The 25916-nt window shown below is 47.3% G+C and overlaps 1 protein-coding gene across 6 annotated transcripts in view; it reads right to left on the bottom strand.

Annotated features, from left to right (window-relative positions):
- The window catches only part of KDM7A (lysine demethylase 7A), a 79792-nt gene extending 69944 nt beyond the window's left edge, over positions 1 to 9848 (bottom strand). For 5 of the 6 annotated variants that reach the window (XR_009274811.1, XR_009274812.1, XR_009274813.1 and 2 more), the window contains exon 1: positions 9690 to 9847. Coding sequence is in view for 2 of the 6 variants with exons in the window: in XM_058806138.1 (XP_058662121.1) it covers positions 9690 to 9805 (116 nt within the window). In the remaining 4 variants the exon portion in view is untranslated. Of the gene's footprint in view, positions 1 to 9689 lie in introns of all 6 variants that reach the window. The other variant, XM_058806139.1, reaches the window with a different exon arrangement.
- Between the last annotated feature and the right edge of the window lie 16068 nt (positions 9849 to 25916).

Genomic DNA, 25916 nt, shown 5'->3' with positions numbered 1-25916 from the left:
GACTGGTATAAGAAACAGAATTTTATTTTACTAGGTTAACCAACACATTTATATACAACATTTATCTGCAACTTCTTTCTCCAAATTCATTATTAAAGGTACAAGAAAAAAAAAAGGAAAAAAGGAAAAAAAAGCCACCACACCAAAAAATAGACTATTCAAAGCATTTAATAATGTGTCATGAAAATCATGTCAGAGTTTACTATTGTTGCCCTGGAATGGACTGGAAAACTGCAAACAGAGGCTTTAGTGCTTCAAGCTCCTCTATGGTCCACTAGCAACTCCCTGGGAATTTTCCATGTAGCTTGCATTGAGAACTGCCACCACACACTGCAGGGATGCATTCACTCCCTTCTCAGCACAGGTGTACCAGGAGCAGTGAGGAATGCTCTGCAGCTCACTCTTCATCACATGGTGTAAATGCACCCATGCCTCTTCCATGTAAGTCTAGTCCAGACAAACAAGATGTCTGCTCAACATCATTTCACTGATCATAATGAAAGGCTAAAAGCTTTTTTTTCTCCATGTTTTAACACTTGCTCATGATATTGGCTCATTTCCTTGTCCCAGTCCCCACACAGCATCACTATTTCAGACATCAAAGAAAAAAAGGAGAATTAGACACAGTGAATCCTATGAAAAACAAAGATCCAGCCAACTAGACACAAACATTCATATGCTGGGGGAATGAAAAAAGGCACAACAGCACTAGTGTGCAGTAAGCAAACAGGGTTGTAGAGAAATGGCAGGTCTCTTCCCTTATGAAAGGGACTACCTGCAGGAAAAGACCACTAGTATGCAAAGCATCTTCAGAGGAAGCAAGTAACAGCACCTGACACTGAGAGGCTGAACACTGCTACCAGTGATATTTTCCTTTCACTAATCTACAGGATTTTGTTCCCTCTTACAGCGATAGATCTATTCAGTATCAGAACCAACCAGGAGTATAAAGATTTATTCTTCTCTAAAGTGAGGGTTTGTAGTTTTTTCATTGGACAATAACTTAGTTTCCACAGTCAAATAAGGACCAGGAAACAGAATGCTCAGTATATTCTCACTGGCGATGCTAGTTGAGCCATCAATTCCAAAAACTAAAGGGAAATTAGAATCTGCCCTTACTGGTTAAGATATAAAAGTCAGGAGGTAACATTTGCAGAAGGTATTCAGAGCTGGGGGAATGAACCTTTGCTTCAGCAATTTCTGATCTACCCAAATGATGCTCTAACCCTAGTTCATACCTAAATCCTCCAGTTTCATGGTGCTTCAAGCACAAGCCAGCTGACCATGCTGCAAGTGGAAGGTACAGCCAAGGCATCTGCTTTCACTCAGTTCTCAAGTGCTAAATAAGCACTTCTCAGCAAGGACATCAGGCCAGTCACTCAGTGCTCCAGCTGCTCCATCCCTTCTCAGCGAGAGCAAGAACAGCATCCTGAGCTACTCCTGTGACACCCATTCCACCAGGGCAGCACACTTTACTGCAGGGTTAGGAGATGCAAAGGGATGCCCAGAGATCATCTAGCTGTTCACACAGGAGAGCACAGCATCAGAGGCAGCAAGTTGCTGCTCACCTGTGCCTCACACTGATGTGTCCTATGGGCAGACAACTACTGTAGTCAGAAGGTAGCTTGAGATTTAAGAGATTACATATGCACACCAATTTCCTTGACATGATTTTGGTCCTCTGTTACATAAGCATTAGAAGCACAGAGAAATACCTAGGACAGAGTGGGCTTGAGGCTGTGATATGTCAGCACTGCACGCTTCCATGGAATAAGGGATAACTCTATGCTGAGGGGGCAGACTTTTAATATTTTCCTGAGCACAGAGCCCCGTTAGCACAGCTACCTTGCTTTTGGTACTGCTCTAGACTGCTCCCTACAGCACTCTGCACCTCAGAGATGTGCCCAGCAGCACCCTGAAAGCCCTGTGCTGACTTGCAACACCTCATTTCTCCTCTTCTGCTTGCTCTTAACACCAAGTTGTGCAAGTCAACAGCATGATGAAATCTTTCAGTGAAAAGATCCAAATATTCTTGTTATTGAAACAAAACTAAAAACCTGTATGTTGAGCAAGACAACCTCTTACAAGTACTGCTGGGTAATAAGATACAGCAATTTCTTTGGCTGCTCTTCATTTATCTCATCTGGACTTTGTTTATTGGCAAACATCAATATCTCTAAAGAAAAATGTCACTCTCTTTAGAAAATACTGCCTGATAAGTGGCAAGAATGACAGAACAGAGCAATCACATATCTTCAATATCAAAGATTCCATTTCTCAGAGAGTCACCTTTCCTTGCACTCATTTTCATGAAGAGAGCTTTAAGAGCCTTTAAGTGAATAAAGTATTCATGTAAATGGAACAAACACAATTAAATTTAAGAAATTAATTTCCCAGCCTAGCTACAATGTCAGCCAACAGTTTCAGATGAAAATAAATAGACTTCAGACCACAATATATTAAAAATCTAGAACAATCATACTTACTCCAATTGGCTTTTAAGACAGAATAATGTGGGAGGATTAAAAAAAAAAAAAAAAAAGCTTTCTTGCTTTTGAGGTGAACATCAGCATTTATGCCTGCCTGAGCAACAATGAACTCAGTATTTTCAAATAGAAACACCAGTTTTGAAGTCTACTTTAGTTAATGTTGAAGTAATGGAGAAAACAGTATTAAATATTAATTCAATTCAAAAGCAGAATTGACCTGAAGAGGGTTACCAGCCACATAAATCCATATTACCACCACACAGCAGACATCTCAAGACAATTCATACTCCATAGATTGTTAGTTCTGTGTATTCATGAGCTAATGTTATAATACATTAGAAAGGACTGACAAAATGAAAAATAGCTTAGCTTTTTAAAAGCTATATATTTCACTAAAATACCTCTCATATGTTGATAATAAAGCAAGAGCAATGCTGTTAATTGAATTTTCATACTTGAGCAATGAGAAATGTAAAATGTGAGCATGTTTATGGTTTCAAGTATGTGCATTGCACCTATGGAAATCTTTACTGATTACTCAGAGCTGTTTTGAGACAATGGTATTTATTTTACATGCGATGTAGGGAAAGTACAAATAGTTACATGAAGACTATTAGTTCATCTTCAATTTGCGCAAAAAAAAAAAGCTAGAAACCACAAATGAAGAATGAAAACAAAATTAATGTGATTTTGCCCACTGGCAGTTAACAGAGTGATATTCCACTGTAAGGCTTAAGCCATTTGACTGCAAATGTGCTGCTCTAAGAGAACACATCATTTTATTTTTATTATTATTTTTATTATTTATTATTATTATTATTATCATTTTATTTTTATTCTATTTTATTATTAACAGATAAAGATAAGTTTAAAATAAAAAGAATATACTTCACGTTCTGCACTGTAGCACTTAGTAGGTATATACAGAAATTAGGTGCACCAAGCAGCAGTCCACAATCAGACTCCTCTCACCTCTCCAGTTCTTAGATACAGAAGTCACAAAGCTGAGCCTTCTGAAAACATCTCAATTCCTCAAATCATTTATGTATTAAACATAAAGGGAAAGGAAGATACTGAAGTGCTTCATGAGCATCAACAAATAACATTTCAGAATATAAAATCATCATAAATTAACTAGCTAATTAAAAACTCACTACACTTACAGTGCCTTCATTTGCACAGTCAAGACGAAAACAAAACAATTATACCAAAAATATAGGTGAACTATAATATTACAGAAAATTAGAGGTAGTGTTTAAATAACTCTTTTAACTAACACTGAAAAGGTAATAATTTGTGCTTTAGAAATCAGAACTATTACCATTAAATAACTGCTTAGAAACTCACTAGAATCTTGTTGGACTCTAATTTAAAAAGCTGAATTGAATACCATTCAGTCCTCTTACAGATCTTCATTGGACAATGTGGTTTTTTCTTGTCCTAGTTGCTTTATCAGAAGGCATAAGCTGAACCACCTACTATGTTTTATTCCAGAACAAATGAAAAAAAATTACAAAATTACAGATCTCAAGGAAAGGAGTGTTAACTTTCAAAGTACACCTACCTCCAATAAAGCCAGTTCTTCAAGAAAACCATAAAGAGAAACTTGCACACAGTTCTACATGTTATTACACAGTTTCAAAAATTGAAGCAATTTGAATACTTGCAACTCTTCAGTGCTTATTATGGTAGAACACATCTAACTTTAATATATATTAATAAGTCTTCCCACTTCACAGATGGGAACCAAGACGAAAAAAATGGTTTGTCCAAATGAAGAATATAAAAGGATTGGAAACAGACATCCAGTTACACAAGTGCTTGTCTGGTATCCTCATTATAACAAGCCTCTTTTCAGTTTAACCAAAACTGTTTCAGCTTTTGTATTGTTAGAAGAGCTTGAAGTCACTTCAAGTTACTTAATTCTTTGGCAGAGGGCACCACAGCTCATTGGACTGAAGTTGAGACTTCCATCTTACTTCTGAGGAAACATGGCTAAGCCAAGGAAAAGTAAAATTAAACACATCAGCTTTCCCTTGAGGTCTAAAACACTTCCCTAAGATGCACCAAATTGCCACATGAAGGATTTAAGGCTCATACATCACAAGAGCCAGAAAGTTTCAAAGTTCTCTGGTGCCGGACCAGAGCTCTGTTGACCAGACAAGGACTTGTTGATTCAGTTCAGGTCCCTGAATGTTTTTAACTACAAGGCCTTAATTTTCTCTAAAGAGAAGGTCTGCACCAGAAAAAGTTTGTAAGCATTTTCTTTGCAACCTCCACATTCCCTGACAGGAGCATCACCATGCCTTGTCCTCCACCTCCACGACAGACACCAGAGCTTCACCTACCCCTGCAACAGGTGATGTTCTGGGGTCGTGCTCCTGCAGCTGCACTGGAAATGCCTTGATTCCACTGGACCCCGGGCAGAATCACACATGGAGACTGCGACACAAAAACAAGGCTCTACAAAACTGGGTGAGCTATCAACCCCAAAGTGGGCAGTGAGGAAAAAAAATTACCAACTCTTCTGTCTTTTCCCACCAGTATAATCTCCAACAACACATTCCTTCAAGTGTTTTGCAACACTCTGGGACTCATCCTAGCCTTTGACAAGCCCACTCAACTCAGTAACCCAACAAAAAGCTAACCCAGCAAGAGAATGGGCTCTGTCAGTTTTGTGAGCAGAGTTGATTTACCAATCAGGCAAGCACTGAACCAGCAAAAGAGGAATTATAGCAGCACACAGGCAGGAGCAGGACAGCCTCTTTCAGCAGCAAAGAGTTGGCAAAGCCCATGGTGCAGAACCTCATGTATAAAGCTCCAAAACAAAGAACCAATTCAGGAGAAGTAGTCAGTACAGCACATGCATTTCCTTCTTTTCTTAAGGAGAAAGCCTGCCTTCAGAGTACAAATCAGTGTGTTCAGACAGACCTGTACCACAGAACCTAACAGCTGCAAGAGGGAAACCTGGATTTTACATCGAGATCACATGAAGGTGGGGATGAGAAGTTTTGGGTTTCTTCAGCAACCAAACAACGGCATGCTCAAACCCATACGATATCAGAAAGAATATGTTCTATGTGAACTTCACTCAGATGTGACTTTGACACTGAATTTTTCCTCCATGTGAGGAAAAAAGGCCTCAAGGCATCTGCAGTTTAAATTCTAATCTTCAAACGATACACGAATCCCCTTTCTTTTCAAATTATGTTGTTAAATGTTTTCTAATAGTGACAAAGCTGTAAAAAACATCAAACACTTAATGGCAAAATACCACCAATGAACTGCTGTAGGAAAGGGCAAAGTTAATTCTTTCTAGATTATACAAAATATAAAATTAATCCTGAGAGCAAGACCTATCAATTTAAAAACAATTCCATATAAATTTAATCAATCTGACTTTGCTTTGCAACAGAAGCATGTTCTTATGTACACTACATACAGATTAGTCTGTACTTCCCTGACTGCCCTCTAAGCTGCTCAAATTAAATATTTATTTCTGTAAACATAAAAAATTTTCTCCTTGAGGGGAAGACACCAAAGTTGACATCATTATGAAATTTTCAGGTAAACTGCTAATTTTGAGCAACAACAAAAAAAACTATGCTTTCCCTTTCTTATACCCCATTGCTCTAACTTTGAAGAGTACAACATTTCCTTTAATTAAAAAAAAAAAACACCTTTTTGTAATGTAAAAATACATTAGAAAAGTTGCAGGCATTTCAAAAGGCAGAGATCTCTAATTGAGATGCACACATTTGATAATTTCTTAACCTATTAATCATTGAGACATGTTAGAAGTTCACTGTAGGTTTGTTGAGAAACAAAACATCCCCAGAAAAGTGCAACACACAAGACTTCATTGGGACACCTGCATTTTTAATTCTCAGTTTACCTGACTTTTTGACACTCCTTTACAGCTAGTACAGTACCAGTGCAGCTTTACAAAGCCAGCCTGCTCAAAAGGCAATTATACAGTACTTTACTTCTGAAATATCACAGACAACCCTACACTGTGCAGACAAAAACTGAATTATATGCTTAAACTTCAGTTTGTTCTGACCTGAGATCTAGTCTACCGGAATAAGTCATATCTATGCAAGGCATATAAATCTAGTTGAGTACATGTATCATGGACAGAAAAAAGAACAAAAATTTCAACAGGATTTGTGCAAACTTCACAAATATATTTCAAGAACAGAGCTGACTGCAAGAGCAGTTTAAAAAAAGATCTGTAACTTTGGCAAAGAACATATCACAGCAAAAAAACACAAACAAGATGACAGCATGTTGTTAACCTAATAACTGAGGCAAAGCATCAAAAAATGAAGGAAGGCAGAGACAGCACAAGAAGTATCATAGAATGATACATATCATTTGAAGATGAAACCAAAAAATTAAAGAGGTTTCAAGAGCTGCAGAACAGATCCAAGAAAAGTTGAACACACAGAGCAGCATAAAGGACTTCTTATGCTTCATTCTAGCTGGAGTACATTCTAGACAAGTCAGAAAGCGGGAATCAGCTTAATGTGACATTTTCATTTAAAGCAGATAAAATGATGGGGAAAACACAAAAATTGCCTAAAACATAAATGGCTTTGCACGTCTGAGAGCTTTGACAGTTTGTCACATCTGAAGCTCTGTAGTCTCTGCACTCTCACAAGCCATTCAGGAAGGCGACGAAGCCTCAAACAGCGCTCAGGCACCCGTGTTACGCTCTTTTGTTCACAAGGGGTAATTACACCAGACTGTGGCTGCATGTTAGGCCCACTCCGAGAGTAACTGAAACCCACAAAGCAGGTTCACAGCCTTGCCAGGCATAACAAACACATCTGCTTTAACACAAATATTTGCCAAAAGCAATAAAATGCGTATTTCATAATACTAATATATTGATAACAGCAAACCAAAGTACAAATCATTTGAAGACAGAGAGTGCAAGAAGAACACATGGGAAAAAAAATCACATAAAAATTTGAAGGGACTAAGTAACAATGTGCCAGAACAGACTTTGTACAGCCTCCACTGTACTGTTCAGGCACTCTCTTGACTATACACAGGAAGGCAGCAAAGAGTCCATAATCCAGTAACATGCGCTAGGTATCATGCTAGCACACCACAGCCTGGGTTTATGTTTCTTAAGATAGAACACACATCAGTCTCACTCCACAGGCCAGGGGAAAAAAAATTAAAAAGAAATAAAATCAAGAACACAGGAAACTAAGAAGTTCACCAAAAACTTCAAGATTTGAGAGTGTGTGTTTTCTTTCACAAGCTATGTAACTGTCCGCATACACTCTTACAGCAAGGGGAAAGGCATTCCCAGAGCAGACACAGCTGGCAGGGGGAAAGGAGTCTCCCAAAAACCTGCCCCTTAGTCATGAGACTGGGTGAGCATGCAACTAAATCCCAAAGCAGCATGGCTGCTGCCAGCTCTTGCTGGCCTGCTTGCTTACTTTCCACTCTTAGGGTTTCAGACTACCAAGGCAGTTCAGTGCTAACAGGCTTCTTCTACCCAGTACATGACAGAGCTCAATCACAGGAGCCTGTGGGGAGCTTTTTGCACATCAAGATCCAAGAAAGCTACCAAGTGGTCTGTCCCACCTTTAGATCAGGCAATGCTTTCCTCCCCGTAACAATTTCAGAAATCTAGTTCGCCCATACCCCAGCAATACTGACGCACAGGGCTGGCATTTAAGTTAAGCCTGCATGGAACCTGAGCAATTGCCAGGACATTCTGAAAGAGCAACTACACAAATGCAGAAGAAGACTTGGAAGAGAAAGAACCTGTAACAAACACTTCAGGCAATGCCTGCACCTTCATTGCAGGCAGTGACCGAGTTCTGACAAACTTCTATTAAGCTGCTGTAAACCGAAGAGCTGCTCTGTGTCTCTCTCTAAACAACAGTACTGGCAAGAGTAGTAGCAGTCTAGTTAAAAATATTAATTGGAGGTTGTTTTTAAGGTACAACGATCCTGCTTTGCCAGTTTTTATGGTTTACAACGCCCTTTTCACACTTTCTACTTCATTGCAGCTCGAGCCGGGAGAAGCCCATGTACAAAGAACAAATCAAACAAGTAAACATCTGAAACGCTGCGAGCCTTCCTTTCCACCTCAAACGTGGCAACAAAACACCCGCGTGTAACAATTACTGTTAAGTAACACCTCAGTACGCAACCTACTTTCGGTCGGCGTTTGTCTTTTGCTGTTTGAGGGAAAATAAACGAAGGGAAAACAAACCAAAACAAGTACGACCCCGCGCACGGCCCCCGCCGGGGCGCTGCGAGCGCCGGGCCCGGGGGCAGGCTCGGGGGGCGGCGCTGCGGGCCCTGGCCGGCAGGGGGCGCGGCGCGGGCGGCCGCCGCTGTTGTTGTTGCCGCTCGGGGTATTTAAACGCCGGGCTGTCAATCACGGGCGCCGCGCGCTCCCCGGCGCTCCCCGCACGGCGGGGGCGGCACCGAGCGGCCCCGCAGCCCCGGCCCGGCCGAGCCGCCGCCGCCACCGCCGCGGGCCCCCAACTTGCTCCTTTGTTTAACTGCCCGTGAATCCCCTCCGCCGCCGCTGCCGCCGCTTCCTCCCGCTCGCAGCCGCTGCCGACGGGCCTTTTATTATTCACACGCTCGGCTCGCAAAACACACGCGCGGCGGCGGCGGCCGCTCGGGACCGGGCTGGAAACGTCAAAGCGGCGAGAGGCGCGGGGCGACCCTCTTTCTCCGCTTCCGCCGTCCCCCGAACAAAACGCACGGGCAGCCCGGAGCTCGCACCCGGCCGGGGACAGCCCCGGTGTCCGCACTTCTCCGCCGGGAGACCGCCCTGTCCCGGGAGAGACCCCCGGGGGGCGCGGGGGGACACGCGACGCCTCTGCAGAGTCGGCACAACTTCGGGGTGGCCCCGGCCCCGCCAGCCCCGCATCTGTTGCTCTTTCGTAACCAGCCCCCCCCGCCTGGCCCGGCCCGGCCGCCCCCTCACAGCCGCGGACCCATGTGCCCGGGGACGGCCGCCGGCGCCGGCACTGTCCCCGCGGCGAGGGGGGGCAGCCGGACCGGGCGAGCGCCCGCCGCTCCCCCCGTGCTGCCGCCGCGCAGCCATTGTCCCCCCCGGCGGGAGGGGGGAAGGCGACTGCCACCGCCTGTGCCCGGTGCCGCCCGCCGGCTGCCCCGCCGCGCCGCCCGGCCCCGGCGCGGCTCCCGGCGCCTTACCTGCCGTGGAACCAGTCCTTGCAGATGTCGCACTCGATCATGAAGCGGCTCACGTCGTAGGGTTCGCGGCACACGCAGTACACGGGGGTCGCGGCGGCGGCCGTCGCTCCGGCCATCTTTAAAGAACTCCCTGACTGAGCCGCCCGCCCGGCTCCGCTCCGCTCCTCCCCGTCCCGTCCCGTCCCGTTCCCCCCCGCCCCGCTCGCTCCGCCGCGGCCGCGGCGGCGCCGCCAATAACAACAGCGCGCGTGCCGGCCCCGCACGCCGCGCGCGCCCCCCGCCGCCGGCTGGCACGCGCACGGGGCGGGCGGCACGGGAGCGAGCGGACAACAGCGCGCGGGGGCGCGCGCACGTGCGTCACCCGGCCCCCGTGGAGGCGGGAGGAGGAGGAGGACGGGGACGGCGATGGGAGGGGGGTGGGGGGAAGCACCGCCCCGGCCGCCCCGCCCGGCGACCGTCCCCGCCGCGCCTGCGCCCCGCCGCGCCTGCGCCCCGCCCCGCCCCGCGCCGCGCCGCCCGAAGCGGCGGGGACTGAGCGTGCGCGGGCAGGCCGGGAGCGGAGAGGGCGATTTATCCCCGTGGAGCGCGCGGGGCGGGGCGGGGCGCGCACGTGCCGCCCCTCCCGGGAGGCGGGCCGCGGGGAGACACGCGCTGGTGTCACGCGGGGAGGGGCGGGGCGGGGGTGCCGCGAGGACACGGCAGGAGGCGGGCGCGGGACGCGGCGCGCGCCGCCCCCCCGTCCCCGTCCCCCCCCCCCCCCCGTTATGTAACGAGAGCGGCGGCGGCGGCCGGGGCGGACTGCGCTGTCCGGCCCGGTGCTGCCCCGCCCTGCCCGGTGCTGCCCCGGCCCGTCCCGACACCCCCCGAGGAGCCGGTGCTTCCACGCTGCCCAGCCGGGGGTGGCAATGGTTTATTTCTTGTCAAGCTCTCGCTGCCTACGTGCGCATCATGCGCTGTTCCGCTCCATGCCGTCACCCTTTCAGGACACAAAAGTAACACTGATGCTTTCATTATGTGTCATCGCGAACGAAAAAGTTGATTTAAAAACAGAGTTGGTTTTTTTCCCGGCAGCCTTTCAAGGACCTATGGAGATTATATTGTATGAGGGAATGGAGAGCCATGTCCTCCACACTGAATGTACCGATTTAAAAGCGAAACAATAAATATGTCCAAGTGCATGTTACAGTGATCATAACTGTAATAGACACTCCCTACAGCATTATAATTTTACAACCCATGGCCTTAACCACTAGTAGCCACAAAAAAGCAAACTCTGTAGGTTTGTTTGCCAGAGGGAAGCTCAGAAGTAAATGTTTCCTTTCCAGACTGTTATTGTGAAGCTTGCTAATGTTAACATTTATATAAGACAAGCAACACGAGATGATGATTTGGCAGCAAAATGGACAGCAAAGAAATGTAAAACAAATAAATCCAGCGCGCAGGCTCTGTGACTGAATGGAGAATGACACAGAGAAATAAAGGAAGTGTAGAGGATATGTTCAAGAAATACCAGATTCTCGAACGAAACCCTGACCTATTTAGAAAGTGCACAAGGTTCTGACCTGCAGGATGTTGTTTGTGGATGTTTCAATACTCTTTAGTTTTCCAACACACCTTGGTATTTCAGCAACTCAAAATGGGGCCGTAGACACTCAGTCTTCTAAAAAGCTGATGTAAATTTATTAGGGACAAGAAACACCAGTAAGGCAACAAATTACAATTTCAGAGTTTCAGGAAATAATACATACAAAAAGGCTCTGTCATTAAAAATACTGTTTCCCTTTATTAATCTGATTCATAGACACAGGCAGGAAGTTGCTTTCTAATAGTAGGGCCTGCAAACTCTTGCAGAATCAATTACAGATAAGGTAACGACTACCAAGAGAGTGTTCCAGTTAGAGTGGTTACTCTGTGTTTGTGCAACAAAGTGTTGGCACATGTAGCCACCCTGGAGCCTGAAAATGGGCGACTCCTTGCTCCTTAGCTGGGTGTTTCTTATGTTGTCACGGGGTCAGTCTTATCTGGAAGCTGCAGTTACCATCTGGAGTCATGTCTTTATCCAACCCGGCCATAAAAATGCAGACGTGTTGCGTATGGGGAAGTGTCTGCAAAGGACAAACCCCCTGAGCCCCCCTTGGTACGGCAGGTGGGAATGGGGTGGGTGTTCCCGGGAGAGATGGGCTGGGGCTGCACTGCGTGGGAGGGGACCTGGCCGGGCTCAGGGCTGGGTGAGGAAGTTTTCACTTGACACAGAAGAAAGCAACCCATCAGTGAGAGTGCAGAGAATGAGGAAACGGGCTGGACTCAGCACCCTGTGGGACCTGCCCTTTACTGGCCTTGATTATGGGAAAAAAAAAAAGTTTGTTTGTTTGTTTGTTTGTTTGTTTGTTTGTTTGTTTGTTGAAAAAGAGTAGTTGTGATTTAAGCATGCAAAGTAACGCTCGCTGTTTAATAAGCGCTTTGCCTACTGCCACAAGCAATGTCGTTTTGTCACTGTGATTTATTTCAGAACAAGGTGTGTTAGTGATTCAGTCTGCTGCACCTCAATCAGGTGGGGAATGCCAACTTCATCTGTTGCAAAAAAAGTATCATAAACCAGCTCCATCTCCCTCTGTCTGACCTGCTGTCAGCTTTTCTCTTTCCAAGCTGTCTTTCACCAACAGTAGACTATGCTTGAATGTAACATAGCAAAAGTTCAGGAAAGCTGAGCACCACACACCATAACAATTACAAAACCCCTTTTAATAAGTATTCTTGCCAGAAACTTGGAGAGCCTTTCTATGACAATCTTACTAAATACAGTTCAGAAACAAAAATGCAATACCTACCTTCAATGTAAAAAATTAAATGAAGCAAGTTTAAAGGCCAATCCCAAAAAAACTTCAGAAGCAAGCTCAATATTCACAACTGCACAATGATACCTGAGGACACCTGAGGCCATAGCAGTCTCCATTCTTGTCTCCCAACCAGCAAGACACATCAATGTGAAATACAGTGTGTAGACCACCTTCTAGTAGTGGTCTAGAACTATATACCATATGAACCAGCGTAGGGTTCATATGATGGGCCTCTGGCTCTAACTGCCAAACCAGGCAAGGCAGCAATGACAGAGAGCTGGGGAGAGCTGAACAACCAGCTCTAGAGCAGCTGGTAGCTCTAGAAATCCAAAGGCTGGAGGAAAAAGGCTGGAGACAGTGATGAAGAAACCGTGGAAGGGCAGTGAGAATTAAGAAGGTGGGAACAATGAAGCTTGTTTTAGGAAAGCAGAGCGATCAGTGCCACAGACCATGACTGCCTGCTTGCTCACTGATGTACAGATACTGTCACTCTGCCCCATGCCCTGTCTTGTACCCAGCCCACCATCCCCTCAGCAGCTGAGCAAGCCAGTTAGTTCTTCAAGCCATGCCCAAACGTAATCTTTCCACCCTAAAATCCACCAAGACATGCTCTGCCCCATCAAACCCAATCTGAAAAACACAATTTACAGCTTGTACACCTAGCAAGTCCCAGTGACTGCCCCCATCTCTGTGCCTGGAATCCAGCAACAACGTTAGAAACAGTCATGGATGGGGCTGGGGCTGGCAGGGTGAGTGGCTCTGGCACTCAGAGTACAGGACTGTGAGTGAGGAGCATTGGATCTTCATCAGACACTGAAGTCAGGGTTAGAGACTGGGGCACCAGGGACTAAAGAGCACCACCTCTGCTTGCTCTTCAGGACAAGCCTGAGTGCTGGTGCTCAGTAAGGCACAATGCTTCTTCTTGTGATTCAAGGAATGCTGGCTGATAGTTTATCCTTAAGGCTGGAATCAGGCTGTAGGCTAAAAAGGGTTTAAGTGTAGGATTCTTCCTGAATTATGTGAGGATTGTGCAGAAATTATAAGGCCTGCTACCTGTTTCTTATCATTATGAGATAAGCCTGCAAAGGCACTCGAGTCAACCACGTCAAATGGCTTCCAATGAGATCTGTAGGGATGATGGATCTACTCAGGCCTAAGTTTGGGGTGAAATATTGCCATGGCTGGACAGTGGAAGATAGAGAATAGGAAGAAAATCTTAGGACTGAGGAAGCAGAATGATAGGAAGATGATACAGTTGTCTAGTACTGTAGTGCAAGCTTGTGAATAAATGGGTCAGGTACAGCTCACTGTTGTAGGGGCCAGTATGGAGTCAGGATTGTAGTGGGGTTTGGGTGCTAAGTACAGGTCACATTAGGCCATTGCTAGGGACTGAGTGTGGCAATTCTATGGTTGAAATTGACAACCAAATAAGCAGAGTGTATGGAATTCATTTCACTCTGCACGCTCTACAGAATGAATCTACAGGCACGTCATCTTCACAGACAACCTTTGCTGTGCAACATCCTTCATCCACTAGTGTGTTATCCTCTAGCCATTCACAGACCCTCAGCAAGGGCCACAGGGCTGAGGGCTGCTATCAGCACAGAAAAGTGGTTTATTGGTAGCCCTGGAATGCTGACTGCAGGTGAGGGTCTTAGCCAGAAACCTCTTCCTATCAAAGACATAATCACCAGCACATTGCACATTAGTAGAGAAGAGGGTATGGGAGAAGAGGGCACTGATTGTTGCACAATAAAAGCATCCACAGCCCATGCCTGGCTTTGTGTATCTCCCAGAGCACATGCCATACACTGTACATGACATAAAGGGAGGATAAAGTAGAAGAGCAGGGCAGGGAGGTTGCCAGAAGGGAGAAAGGGGAATTTTCTGGTACTTCTGGCTGAACCACATACAGGTACCCACAAATATGCCTACTTGTCTCTTGGCAGGAGGGGAGAACTCACAGCCATCAGTCACAGGATGGTGACTGTCACCCAGCAGGACATGGATGGCCAAATAAACACCAGAGATGATATCCAGCAGAAAAAGAGATGGCCCAGCAGCAAGTCAGGCTAGGGAGAATCAGAAAGAAAAATCAGACATTGATAGTCATGAAAAAAAATCAGATAAACTGTTGGGAAAACATAGGAGTAGAGGGACTTTCCCCATGTTTGGTCATTTCTTCAGTGTATTTATGTACATTTTGGCAAAACACTCATTTTTAAAATCACTTATTTTCACATCAATAGGCTTAAGGCTGCTGAAAAACAAAGCTCTGGGCTGAAAAACTGTTCCAGTTCTCCGTAGGAAACTGTCTGAAATATACCCAGAATTGGCAGTGTGATCTTTGCATCGGCAGAGAAAATACTGAGTCATGTTGTCAGCCCACACACATTTAACAAAAATAAAAGCAGACCAACGATTCAAAATTCTCCCACTCATCATTTAAAGAAAACAGAAGTCATTCAGTCATGCCTCATGCTTCAGAGACCTTTAGAAAACACCCAGTGCAGGGAACATTCGCCCACGCCGTGCCCACGCAGCGTTTCAAACCCACTATGTCATTTGCAACTTGTTCACTCCCAGGTCTGGGCACTGCTTGCTTCAGCATCCTCACAGGAAGTCGCCGAGACTTAAAAGGTTTCTGCTGAAAATGTGACACCATAGCTGGAGCCTCAGCCCTCCTGTGAGCAATGCTGAAATGATGTAACACAGCATGCCTGGCTTGAGTCCCTGGAGGAAGCAGGAAAGTGCCGTGCACTTCACAACAACACAAACTTAAGCTGCAGTTTGAATAAGAGGCTACTGTGCTCTTCCTTCAGGGGTTAATCTTGTACTGAACCATTGGCTCTGCTGTGCTGAGCTCCCCAGTCATTCATTCAAAAGGGAGGTTCTTGCACAAACATCAAGACTGGGGGAATTACCTAGGAAGTCCTCCTCCTTTCAACTCTTCCCACAAAGTCCTCTGGCAAGGAAAAGCTGGTTTCTGCATTTCACCCAGCTGCTGGCAGCATCTCTTCCTCCTTCACTTCTAAAAGCTGCTTGAAGTATTAGCAGCTGAACCTGGGTGAGTGGCAGCCAGCCCGGCTCATGACGGAGGGGGAGACGTCACCACACAGAGCACGCACAGATGGAGTTACACAATCTCTGTGGTGTTGAAAGCCGCAGAGCTGGAAACTTGTCAGGAGCCCAAAGGCCAGAGCTAATTTGTATTTCCTATTGCACAGCATGATTTTAATCAGAGCGAAAAGCGCCCGGTTGTGTTTTATGTACCAAGTGTTATAAGCAGAGACAAGTTAACAGAGCAACTAGGGGCAGGACATGCTCTGAAGACAGCATAGAGGAGCATTAGATGGGGAATATACCCAATTTATCAGCATTTCCTTTATTCTTCAGGATGGCCATGGGCTATGAAGCAAGAGAATAGGAGGCAACTTGCATCAAAATTCTGTGGTTGCCCAATTCTCTTTACAAGAAGAAAAAAAAAGTAAAAAAGACACCTGCAAAAACCTTAAAGACAAACTTATTTTAAAAACCTCTTTCCAAAAGTTTTAGATATGTCACCAAGTAAAATATGGCATTCAGGAAACCCATCTTACTTGCAACCAGCATTTGACAGCAGTCAAATCAAGGTGATCTCTAACAGAAGCTGCTTTGGCTTCAGCTGCAGATAAGGGTGTGCGAGTTCCTTGTTACAATTGAATTTCTGCCTCGTTGAGAGCAGACAGCACAAAGGACTGGCACAGCCCCCAAGCACCACTGTTCCCAGAACAGGCTCACCTCCAGCACCCCTTTTCCATGCTGTGATGGCTGCAGAGCAGGAGTCAGGAGCCATTTGGTCACCTTGCCCCAGCTGGGCTCACAGCCATGCTCCCTCCCCAGCACACAGCACTGGACACACCTTTGTGTGCTGCCAGCGTGTGCCAGAGAGGGAATGGGGCACCAGGTTAATAGGACAGTAAATATGCCTTGATGTTTCTGGATTGGTTTGCTTTGTACTCCCAACAGATTTACTGGAAACTCAGAGGTGGGGTTTGCTGCCCAGGGAGGGCTATCATTGGAGAAAATCCTTCATTTCAGCCTTTCTCTCCTTATCCACTGGGAATAAATGCTCCTTTCCCCCTCAGTTCAGATTTATTCCTTGACAGCTGAGAAAAAGAAAGAAAGGGGGACAAAAAAAAAAATCAGACCTTGGACCTTTATTTTACTCTAGAGAGCCAATGTCTGTTTCAGAGTGGGATAAGCTGCATGTCAGGGATATAAAAGGAAGGCTGTCAGACTAGCATATCTGTAGCTTCCTATATTCAGTCCCTGGACATTTTCCCCACTAGCTAGCCATTGCAGCCCCTAAAATCAGCATCCTCTCAACTCTCATTCTCCTCCACATGCTCCTTTACCCCCTCCCCCATAGACATTTGTCCCCCAACTCAAACAGCTCCCCAAGGAGGTCAGGCACCACCTATGTTCAGGGAAGGGGAAAAGAGGAGAGCGAGTCAGCTGAATATGCAAACAATCCTATTTGCACCCCAGCATGTACAATCCAGTTCTTTGTCAGCATGATGGAGTGCACTCTGTCCAGTTTGTTTTCTTCTCTGGGATTATCATCCACACCCTTCCCGCATGAGCATTATCAAATGCTGTACCTGTATCAGCCTTTTCAAGACAGACTGACTGCTGCCTGCTTAATACCTGTCCACCAGCTGCCTATTTGCTTTGTTTGAAAATTATAGACAGTCATGAAGTGTAACGTGACATCTACAACAGCCATAAAAAAAAAAAAGAAAAAAAAAAAAGGAAAAAATACCAAGGGTATTTTGCTGGTGTCACTAAGGCACTGGGTGGAAGTGGTTTTAGTTGCACAAGCCCTCCTTGGACGCGGCCCTGCCCGGACACCCCACCTTGCACTCAGAGGTGTTTGGGGAGCTGCCTGCTGCCCACCTGCCTTCTCCCCTGCTCAGCAGGGACACACCTGGGGTACCAGACAGTCCCGCCGCTCCCCGGCCTGGACAGACGGACACGCCGGGCGGGAAGGACGGCGGGGCGAAGGTGCGAAGCGCTTTTGGGGCTGTGGCAGGCGCCGGAGCAGCACGGCAGGGCCGCGGGCCTGGCAGACAATAGCTGTCTCCCTGCTCGCTCTCCCTGCCGGCCGCATCCGACGGAGGAGCCTCATGAATCAAGGCGAGCATCCAGCGACAGGCTGCAGAAATGCATTAATATGCGGCCGCCGCCGCACGCCGCCAGCCCCCTGCGCGGCGCGGCGCTCACCTGCCCGTCTCACCCCTGGCAGGCAGCGAGCGAACAAAGGGGCGGCCGGCAGCGCCTGCCCCCGCCGCCGAGGGAGGCCGCGGCTGCACACAAAGCCCGCTCGCCCGCCGCCATGGGTGTGAGGGGCTCTCCCGCTCGCCCTATTGTCTGCGCTCCTTTGTGCTCCTCCGGCCCCCCGGTCCCCAACCGCACGGGCAGGAATAGTGGGAGCAGGACAGACACGGCTTTGTTGGAGGGAGCCCTGGGATGCGGAAAGCTCCCTGGCCTGGCCCTGCCTTGCGTGCCCGGCTGGCTCACGGGCCCACGCTGGGCTCACGGGCCCACGCTGCTCCTGCCACACGGGGCAGGTAAGGAGCAGGGCAGACAGACGGACGGGTCACGGGTGTTTCTCCACGCACACAGGGCACTCGGCAGCCCCTTCTTGAGCATCTTCTCCCTCCAGAGAGTGCCTTTGGGGAGGTGGGGAATGGTCACCAGGTCCTGCAGAAGTGATGGTGAGGGCTGCCCTAACCCCCCCACCACTGATGAAGGGCTGGCACTGCTGGCTAGAGGGAGCAGTGAGGGAGCAGATCTGGGAGCAGATCTGGGAGCACGCACCACCCATCACGCCACCTGTATCCCTCCCAGCCTTAGGAGCAGCACAGACACCTCTGCCAAGCCTCCACTGTTTTGTCAAGCAGTAGCTGTGGCACCCCCTGTGCGAGCCATGTCTGTGGCTGCAGCTTTGCAGCCCCCCAGGTCCTGCAGGGCTGGTGGCAGGATCCAGATTGCCTGGTCTCGGGGCAGAGCTGTAATTGCCAAGCGCTCCCGAGGGGTCAGTCCCCAGCTGCAGCACACTGCCAGCTCTCCTCCCACTGCACACTGGCATTGGAATGGCCAGGGAAGAGAGAAGGGGAAAGCCAGGGATGCTCTCCAGCGCAGGAGCAGGGTGTCCTCGCGGTGCCCATGCCACTGCCCAAAGGACAAAGCGCTCCTGGTCCCATGGCAGCTGTAGCACATGGATAACTTCCAGCAAGAGAGCCCCAAAGAGGTCTGGCTCACCTGGGCTCAGCACTCTGCCTTGTGCAGTCCCTGCCCTGGCCACCCTCAGCTGTCTCACTCCTCTCCACTGGCACTGCTCACACAACCAATCCTAGCAATGCACAGAAATACCTGCAAGGATCTGGAAGTCATTCAAACAATATGGCCAATGGAGCAAAGACAAAGAAAGAGAGGAAAGGCGCAAACATGAGGGACAGCACCTAGGACTACAAAGGAGCCCCAGTACACTCCTGCTCCACAGTTGTGGCAGCAGTGCTGAGAGCTCTGGCACACAGAACAGGGTCCAGGTACAAGAACCAAGACATTTGCTGCAGGGATGCTGCTAGTAGAGCCTGCGGGTGTCCACAAGGAACAGGGATGGTGAGGAGGCAGCATGCAACTAAAAAGTCTCATTTCTCAGTCTTGTTCTGGGGAAGCAGTTTCTGACATTTTCTGGTTCTAAGGAGTGTCATTAAAGAGGAAGACTCTACCCAAAGTGCAGTTTCTCTTCCTATATTTTCATTATATTTGGTATATTTTAAATAAATTATAAATAAATTCTTGAGAAAAACTTCTATGACCACCAACAGGGAGGCGTCCAGACAAGCTTTGTTCAGGAACACATTTTTCCTAAAGAAAACTCTAAAATTCCTACTTCAAAATAAAGGTAGAAACCTTGAATCTAAACAGCATCACTTTCTGCTTCACAGTGAAGCCTCAGCAGATCTTATAAAGTATATTTGTGCTTTATAAGCAAGATTCATACTAGGTTTGATGGACAAGAGATTCTCAGCAACATCTAAGCTGCAGAAGGAAGACAGTTGTTCCTAAAGCCACCAAATAAGACTCCGTAAGCAGATAAAGCAAAAAGCCAGATAGAAGCAAAGGGCCTTCATCTTCAAAAAGTCAGAGAAAGGGAAAAGGGGAAATAGCTGGGAAAGAAAGGGGAAAGAGCTGCTGGGCAGCAGGCTGGTGGCAGAGCTCCTGGCCTCTCTGTGATCCCTCCCTGTTTCCCCAGGCAAAAAGGGACACAGCAAGCTGCAGAGTGGCATTTCAGCAGCTGGAGAGCTGGCTGCTGCATCAGCCCAGAGCTGAGCTAATACAAGAGCCCTTGTGAAATCCAAGCTTGGAGGGGCTGCCTGAGTTAATGAAGCTGATGGGATTGAGATGAGGTGTAACAAGGTGCCTCTTACTGAAAAGCAGAGAACTTCCCCCGGGCTACCTTTGGCTCCTGCAGAGCATTCAGGTCAGTTTGTAACTTATTAACACCAGCACTCACAGGATCAAAGTTCAGCACGGGTTCAGTTGCTCTTCTGGAACAGCAGGCTTGAAAAGCATATCGTGCAGATTTCCTAGGAATAAAAGAGACATGCAGAGAAAGCATCCACTGCCCATCTGCTCAGAGGCAGCCACTGCACACCACCTGGGGTCATGAGACAGGCTTCCTTCACCACCTCATGCCTGAGGAGCCAGCTCTGCTCAACTACTGCACCCCTCTCCTTCCTCCTCTTGTGACAAAACAGTTTTGCACCCAAGTGACGCCCAAAAGGGTCCCCAGGTTTAGGAGGAAGTTCTCTGTCAAGAAGGCAGATTACACTGTTTAAGTGTCTCTATCCCCTGCAGCTGGAATTGTACCTTAATCTAATCACACCTCCAGTGCTCCAACTTAAAGTGTTCAATAGATGATGTCACTTGAAAAATTAACCAAGTGGACAAGCAGAGATGGGTCATGGAGTCAGTGTGGCAGCGCAGAGTCCCATGAGAGCAACGGGGCTGTATCCCTCAGCACTGGGAGTTGTGCAGGGGGACTGCTGGGGTTCCCACAACCAGCCTCCTGTCAGGCCATTAAGCCCACCCTAGGCAGCTTACCTCCAAAAAATGCAGTTCCCAGGGCTGGTTTTCTATCTGCTGCTCCTGAGAGGCCTTTCCTTTGGAGGGAAAAGTGACCCTGGCAGATGTGGAGCATGGTCACCCCGCTGGATGCAGTGAGGGTGCACACAGAGCACCTGCAAAGGATCAAACCTGGGAGAGAAACATTGATGGATAAAGCTGAGTGCAGCCTTTCAAAGGTGTCACTGGGCAGGATGGCCCCAAAACCAAAATCAAATCAAGAGTTTCTGAGCAGGTGGCATGCTTTGAATCCTGCCTGGCCTGGGATCACCACTACTTACCCTGGTGTACGTCTGTTGCAGTGATCAAGTTACCCAGCCAGAAGAGGTTACACAGCAGTTACAGGTCCCTCCCCACCAGCAGAGCAACCAAAGATCCCATACTACCCTCGTCTTCCCTGCAGGCTCACAAGTTACAGAGCCAAACAGGTTCCATTTGCTGTGCAGCTGCTGCCCAAACCAGTGTGGGTGACAGCATGGGGCCTGATTGCCAACAGACAAGGCTGCATGGAATTGCAGGGTGATGCACAGGTGTGCTTGCTTGCTTATCCCAACCTGCAGATGTCCAGAGAGCATATAGTTCTGTTGTTTACACAGGGTTTATGTCCATACCTTATAATGAACAGTATAATTGGATTATTCTTTGTAAATATCTGTGCCCTGTGAAGGTCAGAGTTAAAAACACCCAAGTAAAGTTCCTGGAAGCATTCTTAATTTTTAAGCATTTTGTTGGAACAATTGGTGATTTATCAACCACTTCTGGGATCAGTTGAGAACACACTGCTACTGCTTGCTGTGACCCAGAAAGGGCCACTATTTCAGCCCTATTAGAAGTGAGATGTTCTTTGCTGTATGCAGGCTACCAGTGCCTAGTGCCAAACTTGCACACACACATCACCTGTCATCTCTAATCAAAGGCAGGATCTGGTGGGAAGGAGGTTCAGAGGTGATTCCTTTCTGTGTGCTATTACAAGGCATCACTAAACACTCTCCACACTTACAAATGGGCATATGGTAGGAGAAATCATCCCTCCTCCCTCATGTTTGCAGAAGCAAATACAACTGGAGAAAGGAACAAAGTTCCACTTCTGCAGCCACTTACCAGAAGAAATGGTGTGTTTTGGCCATCGGGATCACCTGTTTTCCCTGCAAAGATGTATTAACAAGGTCCTTGTTTCTCAGTGACTAAGGAGGAGGGAAGAGGAACCTTGACCACAAAGAGGAACTCAGTCTCTGGGAAAAAGGCAAAGAGGATGCTGTTAAACATTTCAGGAAACACTAGGGAAAGGATGGGGGCAGACAGAAGTTTTGATTTCCCCAAGAAAATAAACTGCCTATTCTAACTAGAGGAGAAATGGCTTGTGAGCCCTCTCTCCTGGAGAAGTTTCTCCAACAGTACTCAATACTGTAAAGGGCTGCAGAGGAGGGAACACTCTTGACTGGATTAAGTTACAAGGTAAAAGTGACTCCCCAGGGAGAGTTAAACTGGACTCGTCCTTGATGAAGAGTGTTTGAAACCATCCTGCTTGTACGAGGAGCACAGGAGCTCCTGCCGCTGCAGCACAGGCATTGCTTAGCCCAGGACCACCCCAGAACTGCCTGAGCAGCGTCTTTGTGGGGGAAGTTAAATACTTCAGATTCCCTTTTCACCCAGGCTACTTATGCTTTGGATCTGTTTTTGTTAAAGCCTTCTTATTTTAATTAAGAAAGTACTTGTTGAAAAGCAGTACCCTGCCCCTTTGGTTACCATTAACATGTGTCTGCTGAGACTGCCAGCAAGCCTTTGAGATGCAGCAAGGCTGAACTCAGTAGTTCTCAAGGACTTATAAAAACCTTTTAAATGTAGCCTGGGAGAATGATCATACTCTCAGCAAACTGAGGATACAAAACAACCCTGAGAAATTCAGGTTTTGGGTCAACAGCAGCCTCATGGTGCACAGGAACAGGAGTGCAAAGCTCTGCCCTAGGCAGGAGTAACAACAGGCATCCACATGGGCTGGGAACAGACTGGCCAAGTAATTGTCCGGTGAAAAAGGAGCTGGGAGTCACAGGCTTGCCAAGCAGTGTGTGAGTTAGCAGTTGTCTCACTGGAAACCCAAACTGCACAGCAGGCAGAGTCAGGAACAGTGTGGCCAGCAGGCCTTGGGGAGAGCATAATTCAGCTCTGCTAGGGCTGCATCTGGAACAGAGCTGGAATAGCATGCTTCATGGGTGTTATGAATCCCAGAAAAGTGTTCATAGAACTCCTAGAATATATGTTCATTTTTATTATTAGAGGGAAAAAAAAAAAAAAAACACACAAAAACCCCTCAAAAAACAAAGGAAAAACTCAAAAGTTACTATTTCCCCCCAGTTCCCATGTCTTGACTCTCAGTTCCCATGTCTTTATAAGTGGGCCTATACCACCAAGTTTAGGATGTGTATCTGAGGAAGAAAAGTTTCCTTTCAAAGGAGAGTTTCTTGTAGGAAGAAGAATTGAGAAAGGCTACTAAGCTCTGTGTTGTCCAGGTCACAAGACAGTGCTGCCAGCAGCCCTCCTGCCAGCAGAACATAAGGAAAGGACAGAAGGAAAAAAAGAAAAATAAAAACCACAGTTGACAACCCCTCCCTGCCCTCCTGCAACCCTACCAGCATCACAGCAAGATTCTTTTGAGACAGCAGTGTACTAATAGGTGGTTTTCACAGGGTAAGGTGGAGAAGATCAGATAGGAGAAAATATGTGTGCACTGGAATAGCTGTGCACTCTGTGATCTCCTTTGAAGACATGCATTGCTTTTAACCACCATGTGCCTGTCCCCAGTGCAAGACCAGTAGGTAAACAGACACAGACAGTGTTTGTAGCAGGAAGCCAAACCAGAAAGGAATTTTATCCACCCAGAACAGGCCCCTGCCTGGGGCAGCTGGGAGACCTCTCCAGCAGTCAAACACTGACACCAGTGAAGGTCTCACCTGCTCACGTACCTACTGCTTCTCTGCTTTTACTGGCAGAGGGCTGGTTTTCACCTCTGGAAACCAAGACACCCATCTGCATTGACCAAAATCAGTGTTCAACAACAATTATTAAAGGCAACTGCTGCCCAAGCAGCACTGAGAAGAATTTGGCTGGCCATGCTGACAATACTACAGATAATGCAGATGAGCCCCTTACTCAGGGGCTCATGGGGAACAGCCCTCAACTCCCCACTTGGGCACTTGCACACAGCCTACAAATCTCAGCTGTTGGACTGCTGCTCATGGATTATTATTCTCCCCTCCCTTCTTGCCTCTCATCCCTCCATGAGCCCACTGTCCTTCCAACACAGGACAGATTTTTTTCTCTTCTCCACAAGACCTCCCAGGCACCGGAGGTGATGGACAGCAAGACAGCAGAGCCTAATCCCCACATGTTATGTGGTTTTTTTCATCCCATTGCCTTCCTTTTACAGCCTAAGTGTGAGAGACTCAGGCCAGACCTCAGCCTCCATCTGCAGCCTGGGATTATGATCTGAAGCATAATATTTCTTTATGAGCAAATTATCACCAAGACTTCAACGCGCTGTTGGCCTTTTAAAAAACTAAGTGTTTAGTATTTTTATTTCTTTCTGCTCTGCAGTTTATGGCTCCCATAAATCAGATGACAGGCTGTGGTACAGAGGGCTGATCTGATCTGTAGGAACAGGGAAAAAGGCGGGAGAAGGGAGCACTGACAGAGCTGTTAACCAGGGGGGACCTCTGCACCCTGCTGTAAGCATCCCCATGGGGAAGGCAGGATGCTGCCCACCTGAGACAATGCTCACAACCATGCCAGCTCCTTCTTCTCTGACACAGAGTTTAAAATCCTCATTTCTTCTATGCCACACCACCTCCTTGCAAAAATTGAAACCCCAGTTCTCTCGCTCACAGGATCCACTAGGATTCACAAGGGTGTCAGGACATACACAAGCACAGTGCTGACCCACTGCACTGGTACAGCAACCCACACATCTGAAACAATCAAATCTGACCCAGTGTATTGCTGATCTAGAAGCCTTACCTTGTAGCAAATTAAAGATGCTTCCATGGTTAAAAGTCCATTGGAGATTTCCAGAGATGGGAAGTTGGTGCTGAAGTCCCAGGTCTCACAAGTAAAAGACCAAATCCCTAAAGACATTTATTCACTCAGAGATGCACCAAAGGTTGTGCTAGGAAGCATTCCAGCAAGCAGCATTCAGGGAATCCTCCTCCCCACATCTCTGTGCTTCCAAATACTGTTAAAATCTGAACTATAATCAGCCTATACCCTCTCAAGGAAATGACACACATTCCCACAGCCCTTCCCTTCTCCTGCTCCAGTGACTTGGATTCTACTTCAGGACTGACACTTTCCTATATGCACAATGTGCATGCCTAACACTGCTGATCAGGCCATCACCTTCACAAGGACCTCACAAGACAAATAATATATAATATTGCCAGGACTTTGTGGGAGTGGGGCTTGCAGGGCTCTTCAGTGAGCCTGGGTTTATTGCTAGCTGTACTGCTGTGCTCATTGATAAGAACTGGTCTTTCTTCCTCCGTGCTCAACGCTGCTTTGCTAGGGCAGACTTTGGCACTTTATCCTCTTGGCAGTGCTAGGTTTATGGTTGCACTTGATGATCTAAAAGGTCTTTTCCAACCCAAACAATTCTGTGATACTAAGAGGAAGGGAACACAGGTAGCTTAATGCTCTTTCAAGTGAAGGTCTGTGGCAGGTAAGAGGACTTCTGAAAAGATGAGCCCTTCCACTGGCTCATGTAACAGAAGGTGATGGTGATGTAACTTCATGTGGCAATACTCCCTTGAACACTCCCAAAATGCCAGTCCTTCCTTGGGTGTTTCCAAAGCAGTAGAAACCTTCCTCAGGAATTTGAAGTCCCATGGATGTTTTGCCTACTGAAGCAAAAAATGGTGCTCTTCATTGCCCTGCCTGCAATCCAGTCTCTCCCACTGTTGTGCCCTTGACCAGTAAGATTTTACCTGCTATAAAATGCTGGATAAGAGGCAGGGATTTCTGCCATCCTCAGCAGGGAGCCACCCTCTTGATGAGTGCTGGCAGCTCTGGGCTGTGCATCCATCCATCCATCCATCCATCCATCCATCCATCCATCCATCCATCCCACTGTCTGGGTGCCCACAGTTGTCCATACAGCACTCAGTGTGACAACTGGAGCCAGGCTGTGACAGATAGAACTCCCAGGTGGAGAGCACAGGCGAGTCAG

This window comes from Ammospiza caudacuta, chromosome 5, assembly GCF_027887145.1.
Source record: "Ammospiza caudacuta isolate bAmmCau1 chromosome 5, bAmmCau1.pri, whole genome shotgun sequence".
In the NCBI taxonomy this organism is placed as follows: Eukaryota; Metazoa; Chordata; class Aves; order Passeriformes; family Passerellidae; genus Ammospiza; species Ammospiza caudacuta.
Note: the sequence above shows the minus strand (reverse complement) of the source record. Positions and strands in the feature narration are given on the sequence as shown.